General features: G+C 57.4%; 1 protein-coding gene across 7 annotated transcripts in view; it reads right to left on the bottom strand.

Moving 5' to 3' along the window:
- LOC144719406 (homeobox protein cut-like 1) overlaps positions 1-12,286 on the bottom strand; it is a 205,525-nt gene that overhangs the window by 20,993 nt on the left and 172,246 nt on the right. For all 7 annotated transcript variants that reach the window (XM_078595289.1, XM_078595293.1, XM_078595290.1 and 4 more), the window contains 2 exons: positions 8,591-9,834; positions 2,078-2,240 (listed from right to left, as the gene is read on the bottom strand). In XM_078595289.1, coding sequence (XP_078451415.1) covers positions 2,078-2,240; positions 8,591-9,834 — 1,407 coding nt within the window. The remainder of the gene's footprint in view (positions 1-2,077; positions 2,241-8,590; positions 9,835-12,286) is intronic.

Genomic DNA, 12,286 nt, shown 5'->3' with positions numbered 1-12,286 from the left:
GGCAAAACGAGATCAATCGCCCTGTTGCCATCCTGGGTAAGCGTAACAAACTGGAAACGTTTTAAGCCGACGACATTATGGGTCATGGATCTCTGCACGTTTCAGGATGTGGGGGGTGGTGGGGGGCGAGGGGGAGGAGGTGGGGGGGGGGAGGTGGGAGGGAAGGTGGCAGCGCCAGGCGGCGCAGCGGTACGACCGATAAGAGGCCACTTGTCCCGCGGCCCCCGAAAGAGAACCCGCGGTGTCGCGCGTGGCACCGCTGTGCTCACCAAACGCCGATAGCTGCGGCCTTCCACCATCCGAGCTCCGCCAGCTCCCGCACGCCCCCCCCCCCCACCAGCTACCCCCACTCCCCCCCGGCACCCCCCACCAACACCGCCGGCACTTCCTCGCCAAACATCGAAGATCACGTTTAGAAAACTACCGGCCGCTGCGACGTCGGTCTGGCAAAATATTTACGCTGAAAAACGCTTTGATGTTAAGAGCGGGAATTAAAAACACGTGTGCGGAAGATGAAAAAGTAGAGGGGGGGGGGGTAGGGAATAATTAATTATATATTTTTTAAGCTCTCCGCTCTAACGATTGAATTCTTTGTAGTTTGGCCTCACAAGAGCGCGGTAGCGTCACTTTGGCGGAGCTTTTTTTCGTTTTCAAGGACACGGCATGACACGCAGCAGGCCCGTGCCTGTGCGCTTGTGCCAGGCCGACAAAAAATATCCCCCCCTCCCCCCGTCAGTCAGCAAGGTCCCAGCGGAAGCCACGATGCCCCCAAGCTAATTCTGACGCCTGCCTTTCGAGGCGGCCGCACGGCACGTACCCACACAGGCTTCAAAAGCCAGATTTAACATTTTTAAAACGTGAAGATGCACTTGTTACATCGCGTACATGTTTACGTGTTGCGGCAGTATTAACGATGGAGGGTGGCCGTGGTGGTGGTGGGGGGGATGATGATAATACGTTTCACAGCCGGCCAATATCCGTCAATGTTATCCGAACGACGCCAAGCCTCTGCAGAAGCGTGCGTTGGCTTCGCTGTCCCGAGACAGACGCATGGATCCCACGAGATTGATTCTTCGATCCTCCGTTGAACAATCCCAGACCGAGTCCCGACGCTTCGCGTTTAACGATGCACGCGCGGCGGGTCCTACCGCGCACGTACGCGATGCAAACCTCGCGCGTGTCTTCCCCTCCCCCACCTATGCCCCCCGCCGCCGACGTCATTCCAATTGTGGAATCGTCATCGCGTTACCGAACAAAAGGCATTTTGACAGTTGGCAGTGCATCGCCCACCCTGTGTCTCAAAGAATGGTTCCCACAAGATGACTCTCGCTCATAACGACAGTAGGCCCTCGCTTTTAACGCGGAGAGTGTGCCGTCGTGACGGGGAAGGCGCCCCGTCGTAACGCGAAACGGCGCCGTCGTAGCGCGGAACGCGTGCCGTCGTAACACGGATCAGCCGATGACGGACTACTTTCTTGAGCTGCGCGGCTGAGCGGTACAGTAATGCGGAATGATACAGTACGTGGCGGTGTACTCTCATCTCAATTCTTTGTACCGCCGTGGGATCATTGCAGGCTGAGTTTACAGCGCAAACGTGCGTCAATAACACAGTCATTTCTCGCTTAACGATGTTTTCGCTTGATGCAGCTCTGTTCGGGAACGCATCTACCGCATCAAACGAGAGGTTGCTGCACTTGTGAAATCACGTCACTGAAAACAGCATTTTTGCCGCGAGATAACCGTGGGACAAAATCTAGAGAGAGAAAAAAGACAACACATTTGATTTGTGCAGCGTTCGGTAACATTGCTAACTTGAGAACCCAAGATTCTCGGCGGTGCCCAGGTCAACCTCGCATAGTCGCCTCAAATCTCGTGAACATTGCCGCTATTGCGAGATTGGGCCGGGGGGGGGGGGCGATATAGAGGGCAGGTGCAGGGAGGAGGGGTGAAGGAGGAGAGGGGACGAGTGATGGAGTTGAGGGGAGGGAGGGGAGAGGAGGCGATTGAGTGATGGAGGGAGCGAGTGAGTGGAGCGATTGAGTGGAGGCAGTGATGGAGGACAGGCTAAGAGACCCACCTTGGCTGGCCGGGGAGGCTTGTGAGTTTGTGCTTGAGCCCAACTCGTTGTGAAGCCACAGCTGCATGCGGATGAACGGCTCCCGTCCCTTCTGCGTCAGCTTCCCCCAGGGCTTCGGGCGAGACAGCATGTCGCTCACGCTGCCCTGAGAGAGGCCCAGCACCTGGCAGTGCAGGGCGCACGCACAAACAAATCACACACAAAGTACGTTCCCCCGTTTGGCCTTACGGTGCGGCGTTGGGTTTCGGCGAGCACGCGGTTGAAGCCGGCACGACGCACGTCCCGCCACCCGTGGTGATAGCAACACCATACTTTACCAGGTACCCTTACGCGTGGTGGAGAGGACAAACGGAAATAACCGTCCCGACTGGCGGAAACAAAGAGATTAATTTGTTGGATGTAGGAAAATTATTAACCCTTTCCCGTTCCGAAATGTTTGCAAGTTGCAGGGTGGGTGTCCCGTTCACCGCTGAATCTCGGAACGGGCGAGCGATTCAGTGTTAATTTGATTTGGAGAGGCGTCGTAGCGCCGCTGTTTTTCAAGTAGACGTACGTACGCGTACGTCGTCGGAATGGGAAAGGCTTAAAAGGCAGATCGGGATCAAACGGACGGAATAAAGGGGCGAGCGAGGGCAGATCGATGGAGCTTCTGAATCCTGAACGTGACTATGAAGAGCAGCAGCAGCAGCACCAAAGGTGCCTGGAGAAGAATCGTGTCGGCACGGGTCGGTGAGGCCGAGGATGTCGCTCGCCACCGACGTTAGCCGCGGCCGGTAAATCGAGCTCGACGAAGCAGGGTTCATGGTGCGGCACCACACGCTCCTCCTCCCCATAAACATGCCGAGAGTGCTTAAAAACATTCTTACGTAGACAATGAAACCCAAGCCAGGTTCACACGGCGTTCACATAAAGGCCCGCCCCCCCCGCCCCCTGTCTGTATGAAGGCCCCCTCTACAGGCTGTCAAGGCCAAGTGTTGTTCGCGAGCGCCGATGAAGGCCGGCGCGGCGCACCAGGGGTCGGCCGTGTTGTCCAACGCCAACGCCCTTTGCCTCCCCCCAATGCTGCCGTTTGTACACCGCGGCAAGTACTCATTTAAGGCTGAGCCAACCTAGGTAAGGCCCAGGATCGGGTAATAAGTCACATGCTGTCGCACACGCGTGCTGTCGTGCACACGCGTGCTGTCGTGCACACGCGTGCTGTCGTGCACACGCGTGCTGTCGTGCACACGCGTGCTGTCGTGCACACGCGTGCTGTCGTGCACACGCGTGCTGTCGTGCACATGTGTCATGCGGCTGGGTCCGTTCCCCCCCCGCAAACGCCTCTGACCACGGCCCAAACATTCACCTCTCGGCCCGTCAAGCTCGTCACCCAACCCAAATGTCACCCACCCACGATTGATAAATAAAAAACTAAAGCACGTGCGCACACACACAAAACACCACATTTGTCTTCTCGTTATTAACTCTGCCTCCGATCGCAATGCCCTGTTTCGCCTGCTGAAAGAGAAACTGTGCGAAATCGTACGCAGGAAATGAAGTCTGAAGTTTCAACCCGAGACTTGGGTTCAGCCGCCGGGTGGATGGGACGCCCGGCGGCCGAGCGGGCGAGCGATCGGGCGGGTGGGCGAGCGAGCGGGCGAGCGAGCGATCGGGCGGGTGGGCGTGTGAGCAAGTAGGCGAGCGAGCGATCGGGTGGGCGAGCGAGCGGGCGGGCGTCACCCTTTGTTCCCTTTGCGTGTTTTTATCTACCCCCCCCCCCCGCCTCTTAATGAGCGCTAAAACGCCGGCGCGGAACCCCGAGGTGGCCACCAGAGTCGCAGATTGGCGGCGACGCTCGCCACGGGAATCGTCCGACTCCTGCCGACGGACACGCCAACGAGGATGGCCTCTCTCTGGGGGGAGGACGAAATGGGGTGGGGGGGGGGGAGTGCTAACGACCTGTCCGGGCACGCGCGCCGTCGCTGCGCCACCTCTCCCACACCTGTCGCGTGTGTCACCTCTCCCAGGCACCTGCGCTCACCTGTGCCCAACGTGTAAGGCGCGTGGCCGCACACCTTGTGCGCTGTGACGCACGGCCGAATGCGACCTGCGTTCAACTGTTTTGCTCTTTCGCCGCGACCGCTGGTCCCCACTAACAGCTCCTTTCCGCTGTTCTTCGTGCCATGCACGCCGTCACGACTCTTGCGCTTCTGTTCTCTCTCAGTGGCGCTCTCCCTCCGTCTATGAATGGTTTCCCTCGCGTGCTCACCGCGCTGCCTTCTTTCCTTCCCTGCCTTCACCCAAAAATATCAATATCAAATGACCTTCCTCCTCCCCCAGTTATTAAGGTGCTTAGCAAATCCATTGGTAAAATATTATTGTAATTCGCCCACCGACACGTCACACGTAGTCGCCTCGTTCATTTATTTTAGGCAACGCAGGAAAAAAAATTCCACGTTGGCTCTTTTCTTTTTCAATTCTCATTGTAAGCTCACGTCTCCGCAGACTGCCACACGACGAACGGAACAACTTGCTTGGGTTCATCCACTTCATCCGCCTGACTCTGGGCAAATGAGCTGCCGTGGGTTATCAAGTTATTCCAGGAGACACCCCCCCCCCCACCCTGCAATCCGTTTACACGCATACCCGGTGCACACACACGCACGCGTGCGTGCGTGTGTTGGCGCACGCGTGCGTGCGCCAACAGCAACAACAGCAACAACAGCGGCTGCCATTCGCCGCTGAGTGGCGGTGACGTCGCCGCAGTGCTTGTGCCAGGCTAAGGTGCACGCATTGAGGCTATCACGGGAAGCGTTGAAGGCTCGCAGCCGACAGGAGGTCACGGAACAGACCCAGATGCCATGGCTTGACTGGGTTGACCGACTGAGGATGACCGACCAGATGCACCACCTGCGCTCCCCGCTGTGCCAACTCGCTGCGTTTTAGCCGCCCGTCGCTCCGTCCGCTCGTCGTTTGCGAGCGTCGTTCCATGCGTGCGACACCTCCGTGCGAGTGCGCACGCTCGCGGCCGCGCGCCTCGCTTGGACCTACGAGCTGCCGGGTGCAGGCGACCGCAACCCCCCCTCCGCCACCCGCCCCCCACCAAGAGGCTCCCCCAACGTGCGTGTGCCGCTGTGCACCCCGGCTGAGCCTGCTTGTGCATCCCGCGGTCGCGATTTGCACCGCAATGGCTCGCCGGCAAGATCTGGATACAGCGACATATGGCCTACACGTGTGGCTTACCATAACACCCCTCCCCCGCCCCACCCCCCTCGGCACCACCTGCACATTGCACCTTGTCGCCTCGGTGATATCAGCCCAATAGACACGTCACAACCATCGTCTTCATCATCATCGTCGTAGCGTCACCGTTACCCCAGTGGCGCAGCGTGGGTGGCGTTGGCCTTGCTGGAGGGCATGGGCACCCCATGCCCTCCAATACCCCCCCCTCCCTTCGTAGCCTTAAACCTGGGCTCCCTGTGCAGTTGCACCGCCTACACACGCTCGACAGCTGTGTGCCGCCGGCCAGCCGTATTTTTTTTTTCATTCAGGTAAGGCCCACTGAGCTATGTAGCTCTTTGTCAGAAGCGACCCGGCCACGAATGATAGCTCAACGAAGTAGCTTATCATCACGTGGACATTTCTAGCAGTCAAACACATGTTGATTCTAAATGTGGAGGGAAAAACCGGAGGACCCGGAGATAAATCCAAATATACAGGAGGCATCACGGTCGGGATCAAAGCCACGACCTCCTGTATACCAGGCGAGGTGGTTAACATCTCGCCATGCCCACGTGCATCATCGATTCCTGCCGTGACCCCCGCCTTCTCAATCGGGAAATTCTGGCCACACGCCTCCAAATAGCCACGTGAAGCTTTAATGAATTGCTGGCAGAGGGCCTCCCCACACGGTGCGGGGTCACGGGGTTTACTTGGCCGGTTGAGGAAGGGGGAGGCGTAGACGCTGAAGCGTGGTCAAGCACAATAATACGTGCACGTATTTATATTGCATCAACCTCTGCCGCCCGCAATGTGGCAAACCCCCCCCCCCACTACCCCCGTAGCAGTCGACAACCGCACCTGTTTCATGCACGGCGGCCGCCCATCCGATCACTTTTCCGGGTTCGAACCTGCTTAGCTTCGGAGGTGAGACGAGACCGCTCGCGATCTGGCCATTCGGCGTACGTGGACAAGGGGGCTCACGCTCTCCACCAAATATATTCTGGGTCGCTGTCGAGGCTGCGGCGGGTGGCACGTGACCGACAGTAGGCACAGCCGCAGCGTCGGCGACGAAGACAAACCCGGTCGATGACGAAGCCGCGCCTCCGATTAACGCGGTTGGGCTACGTACGGTGCGAAAAGAAGACGTCCAACGTACAAGCACACAGATGTACGCACATGCCCCGGGCGTAGCGTACAGAGGCGCGCAGACGCGACGTACGCAACCAACAACCCCCCCTCCCCACCAACTAATCGCGGCCTGCGTTGCCACGTCGCCCCCCCCCCCGTATCGGTGTGGCACCGACGCAGACCCGATCGGGGGCGTTCTCTCCACCCTGCTGGCTTGCGAGCACGCTCTGCAATTTTTAGTTAATTAACAGCGTTGGTGGCGGCGGTGGCAGCGGCGTAGGAGGAAAAAAAAAAAACTCACTCACCACACCCCCTTGTCAATTGTACCGACACACGCGCTACACGGCGCTGGCAAGCGCGCGCAATGCACCGAAAATTAATCTCATCAGAGGCTTCCCAGGATGCTACTTATCGCAGCGTGATGGAGGGGACGGCGGCAGCGGCGAGCGCACGGGGCCGCTAATTTGTTAGCGCTAAAGGTATTAATTTTCGAGCGTGTCCCGCTAACTGGCAATCCAGGGGAGGCACAATCAGCTCGCGCGATCACACCGAGCGCTGGATTTCGGGGTCTCCCCGGCACTCACGACGGACAGAGGCTATTTAAATGGCGCAAAGTTGTTTCACTGCGACGATTTAAATAAGGAACGCGGAGAGCGATGGGAGCCGCTCCACTAATTAACCCTTCCCTTGCTGTTAGGTTATGCCACGAAGCACCTAGGTAGGCATGTGTGAATAAATAGCAGAGCAGATTAATACGTGGGTTGGTAAGAAGGTAGCTAGACAGGTAGGTGGGCGGGTCAGTAGATATTTAATTATCAGCAAGGTAAGTACATGGGCAGGCAGGTAGGCGGGTGGGTGGATGAGTTAGTAGGTATATTGGTGAATTAGTAGGTAGTTGGCCAGACAGGTGTGAAGGTGCATGAGTAGGCAGTGAAGGGGGGGACAGTAAGGTCAGGAGGCAATTAGGCAGGGTCGCAAGACCGGTGTGTCGATGAATAGGCAGGGAAGGCAAGTGGGTAGGGAGGTTGATAGCCAGAAAGGAAAGCGAGCAGATGGGGCAGGCGGGTGAGGGGAGAGAGGCAATGAGTGTGCGTGTGTCCTTGGGAGACAAAGGTGGTCTGGCCACACCATCAGCCCCGTCATGCTGGCTTTAAAAGGTGCTTGCCAACAGCACTTGCCCCAACAGTGTGTACAGCCATGGGGGGGGGGGGGAATCTCTGTCTTTTGTGTATGTGTACAGGATACGTGTATCGATGCCAGAGGAGCGGAACAATATCCAGACTGACCGCGTCTCTACAAAGTAAATCTGCCGGTGGTGTCCGGTTGAATTTGGACGCTGCGTCAATCCAAATTGTCTCGTACTCTATTTAAGTTTTGAAAATCCAAATTGTGCGATCGGTGTCGCGCCGTGAGGTGAGGAACCCAATCGGACAGCGGCCGCACAGAAGTGAGTATCACGGAACTACCCGTCAGATCCCTTCAGCACGTCCCCATCCTCCTTACCATGGCGGGAGTAATGTGCGTGGCAGTCAAACCAAGATTTCCACTTCTCAGAGCTTGAATCTATCCAAATTGAGTGCCGCAACAAACTTCATGCGATGTTTTTTTGTTTTGTTATTGATGACCGGGGATGAGTCCATCAACTCCGCTACATTTATAAAACCCGGTCTCATCACAGGCTGGTGGTACCTGGATTCAAAACCAGGATGATTATAGCTGTCAGCTCTCCGCTCACACTTCGTGAATTTGTCCTTTTCTTTTGTTTATCTTCGAGATGAAGAGATGTGGGCGCCAAGGTGGTGAGTTATTAACTACCTCGCCTGGAGTTTGCGTATCTCTCTCCCCGTGGTCGCGAGGATTTTTATCCAGGTCCTCCCGATTTCTCCCTCTACATTTAGAATCGACATCACGCGTTGAGAGTATTTGGCTGCTGCGAAACTTTACCACGTGATAAGCCACTTCGTTGGGCTACCACTAGTGGCCAGGTCGCTTCTGAAAAATTGCTGCATAGCTCAGCGGGCCTTACCTGCTAAAATAAAACCGAGTTTAGTTCATAGTTTAGTTTAGAGATGACGCCAGTGGATAAAGAAAGGGCGATCATGAAGGGGGCTGATGGAGGGGGGGGGGAAGAGGACGCAGGGAGGGGAGGGTGGAGTGGACACATCGTTTCGGCGATCGCCTCACCTTCTCGCCGAAGATGCGCTGGCAGATGCCGTTCTTGGTGAGCTTCTCCTTGACGAGGCGCGTGAGCTCCGCCGTGTCCACCTCGCGGTACATGTACGCCTCGTACTGCTCGGGCGTCAGCGGGGCGATGCACGGCCGCGGCGGCTTGCCCGGTACCACAAGCGGCGACTGGGATGGCGCGTTCGCGCCGGCCGGCGGCGCTGACGGAGACGGGGAGGGCGGCTCTGAGCCGCCCGACGCGTCGGCCCCGAGGCTGTGGCTCGAGACGACTGCCGGCGCCATCGCCGCCGCGGCCGCCACTGCGTGCACCACCTGCTGCTGCTGCTGCGGAGAGTCCTGCGTCGCCTCGCCCGCCGCCGGCCCCTTGAGCCGGTGCCTCTGCTGCTGCTGCGGGCTCTGTTGCTGCTGCTGGGGCTGCTGCTGGTGCGGGTGGTGATGGTGGTGGTGCGGATGGTGCGGGTGGTGGTGGTGGTGATGGTGGTGGTGGTGGTGCGGCGGCGGGGGCGGCACCAGAGGCTCGGGCCCAGCCGACGGGTAGAAGCGGTACGCGTCCCTCCGGTAGACGGACAGCGGCGACGCCGACGAGTTGAAGTATGAGGACGAGGACGAGGAGGACGAGGACGTCCGGTATTTGCCGCCACCGGTGATGCCGGGAATGACGCCGCCTCCGCCGCCGCCGCCGCCACCCTGCGAGCGGCCGTCCTCCAGCTCCGTCTTCACCCTCTGGATGATGCTCTGCACGAACTCGGCGTGCGACTGAGACGTGGGCACGATGCTCTGCTGCTGCTGCTGCAGCTGCTGCAGCTGCAGCGACGGCGTCTGCCGCCCTTCCCGCTTCACGCGCACAAGCAGCGCGTCGCTGTCCCCACCGCCGCCACCACCGCTGCCACCACCGCCGCGAGCTATCACCTGCTGCCCGTAGGCCAGCAGCTGCGCCTGTTGCTGCTGGTGCTGTGGCGGCGAGTGCAGGAAGGGGTCGGCCAGCGACGAGGCCGACACGGACGAGGCAGAGGAGGACGAGGACGAGGACGACATCGCAAGCGTCGACGATGCGGTGGCGGCCGCGGCGGCGACGGCGGAGGAGGATGAGGAGGACGCGGGGTCGCCCCCGGCGACGACCTCCGCCCTCATCATGGCGGCCTGCTGGGCCTCCATCTCGCGGCGAGCCTGCTCGAGCAGCGCGCGGATCGTCTCGTCCGAGCCGCCCTGCTCCGGCACCGGAGACGGAGTCGGGTTCTGCTCCACTGCAGACCACGCACGCGCCAAAAAGCAGGTCAGTGTCGTTCGGCGCTGTGATGTACAGAATCAGAATAATGTATTTATACTTGAGGAATCCGATGAGCCATGGAGCTCTTCTTCAGAGATGTCTCGGAGGGAACGCGGGGTCAGAATGTTACAACAACGCGAGGTGGAGCGGTGGCATTCCGGCATCACCTGGAAGCAAGCATTCCACACTTCACGTGGCCTTAAAGTGCACCTAGTCTGGCACAGGTGCTATGATGACGCCACCGCCAACGAAGTGGCAAATAATGGTGATTGCACAGTTCTTGTTGTTGTTGTGCGTGCGTGCGTGGCACGTGTGTTTGTATGCATGTTTGTGCTTATGTGGAGGAGTGGTGGTGTAGTGGTTAGCACACTGCTCTATGAACTGGTCTCTCTCCGTTCGATTTGTGCCTGCTGGTGACATCAAGTTGCCAATGATATCAGAACCAGTCCTGGGCCTCCTTCAATTTCCCAACCTGCACTGACCGGCGTGGTCAAGTATTCTCAACGACCAGCATGACATCCCAGACGGCACGTGGTGCTGTTATTGTTTTTGTTTGTATCGTTACTCCTCTCGTTCAGTTTCAACCGCAGCAAACGACGGGGGACATTCCGGGAACCGAGTCCCCCTTGGTGAACCTGACGCAAGGGGACCAGAAACGGTGTCTCCTCCTCCTCGTGTCCCACACCACCAGACTTTCTCGTGTCCCCCACGACCACACTCTGCCTCGTGTCCCTCACGATGCCGGGCGGCTCCGTGCTGTCTCCGCGGACGGTTCGCCACGGCAACGCCGAACGGCCGGCGAACTAAAAGGAACCTCACCCCGCAGCGCGATACGACGACAGGCCATCGAGCCTCGTCTCTCGGCCGCCCTTCCTTCCTGTGATCCGGCGAGCGCCCCGTTTATATTTAGGGCTCAGGGCGATGCCAGAGGCTTAGTTGAAGCCCTCGGCTGAGCTGCCGAGCCCAAATCGGAGGCGACATTGGCATCGGCGTTGATACCGAAACTTTGTCCTTCCGAAAAGAGCACCGCCCATGACAGCGAACAGGGAACAAGGATTCATATTCTTGGTTCTTTCGGTAAAGTCACGTAGAAGGGAAATAATAAAATAATAAAAATAATAAACAATACAATTATCACGACGTTTCGACTGCAACACAAGCAATCATCATCAGGTGTGAAATCCACAGCAAGAAAATTTGAGGAAAGTGGCGTTTTTTTCTAATTTTACCGAAAGAACCAAGAATATGAATCCCTGCAGTCTAGAAAGCTTTAAATCAAAAGGGAACAATTAGTTAAAAGACATCATGAAGGGCACCGCTTTTAGCCGCTTGCGCTCGACGGAGGTTATCTCTCGGTCGAGCCGGCCAACCAGATTTTGTACATCCGGGAAAACGCATGGGAACGACCTTTGACCTTTGACCTTTGTACCTTTGGCCGAACTTGAGTAAGGGAGAAATGGGCGAGAGCGGGAACTGGCCACTACCGCAATCGCACGCTTCACCGCTCCGCACTCACCACCCCCCCCCCCCCCCCCGGCTTCTCGGTGCGCTTCCTCTCTCTGTGTTTAACTCGTTAACCGCGGACATCGCCGCAAAACGGAGGTGCGTCGTGGTGGCGAGCGGCGCTTCATTCCGCGGGCTATGTGGCCACGGGACGGAGCGTTGAGTAAACATATCGATCCGTGAGCGAGCAACGTGTGTCGAATCGCGCGTCCAAGAGTCTCCACAAGAAAATAAATAAATAATCAATTCAAATTGTGTCCCCGAACCACGACAATTAATACAATTTGCCAGGGTGGACAGTAAGGGTTGAAGTGGGGCGGGGGGGAGGAGGTAATCATTCAATCCACATTGTTAAATATATGTTTGTTAGCTTAGTCAGCAATTGTTTGCCAATTGTGCCGTGGAACCTATGAGGTTGTAATAAAACTTTCTTTGAACTCGCGTGATTGGTAAGAGGGGGGGGGGGGGGTCACGTCATGTGAAGAAACATCCCTGGAAAGAAAGATGAGTCCTAGAACATGTTTACATTTTAACTGCACACAAAGGGTGAACTGTGGTGCAGACCATAATGTGGTTAACATGGCGGGGGTGGAGCCTGGGTTTGTGTGAGTTCATGGGGACCCAGCTGACAACCATCAAATCTCCGAACTTTAAATATCATAGGCTCTGATGATATTTGTGAATGCATAATGACTCGTCCTACCGGACGGGTCTTGCAGTGCGCGGCGAAAATATTTATTTGGAGGAGGCCTGCGACATTACTTCTAGGCCACTGGGTACAGCTCTCTGGTCAATCCTCTGCTGGATGAGGGGCCTTGACACGTCGTAACGAGTCATGGGGTTTCTTTTACCGTACTTTCACCATGGCAGCCGGTTTGTGGGTTTGTGAAGGCGTGCAGCGCAGACGTGGTACCATAGCAGTGCAG

Source organism: Lampetra planeri, chromosome 6 (assembly GCF_965212315.1).
Source record: "Lampetra planeri chromosome 6, kcLamPlan1.2.h2, whole genome shotgun sequence".
NCBI lineage: Eukaryota > Metazoa > Chordata > Hyperoartia > Petromyzontiformes > Petromyzontidae > Lampetra > Lampetra planeri.
This window is presented reverse-complemented; position numbering and strand designations above follow the sequence as displayed.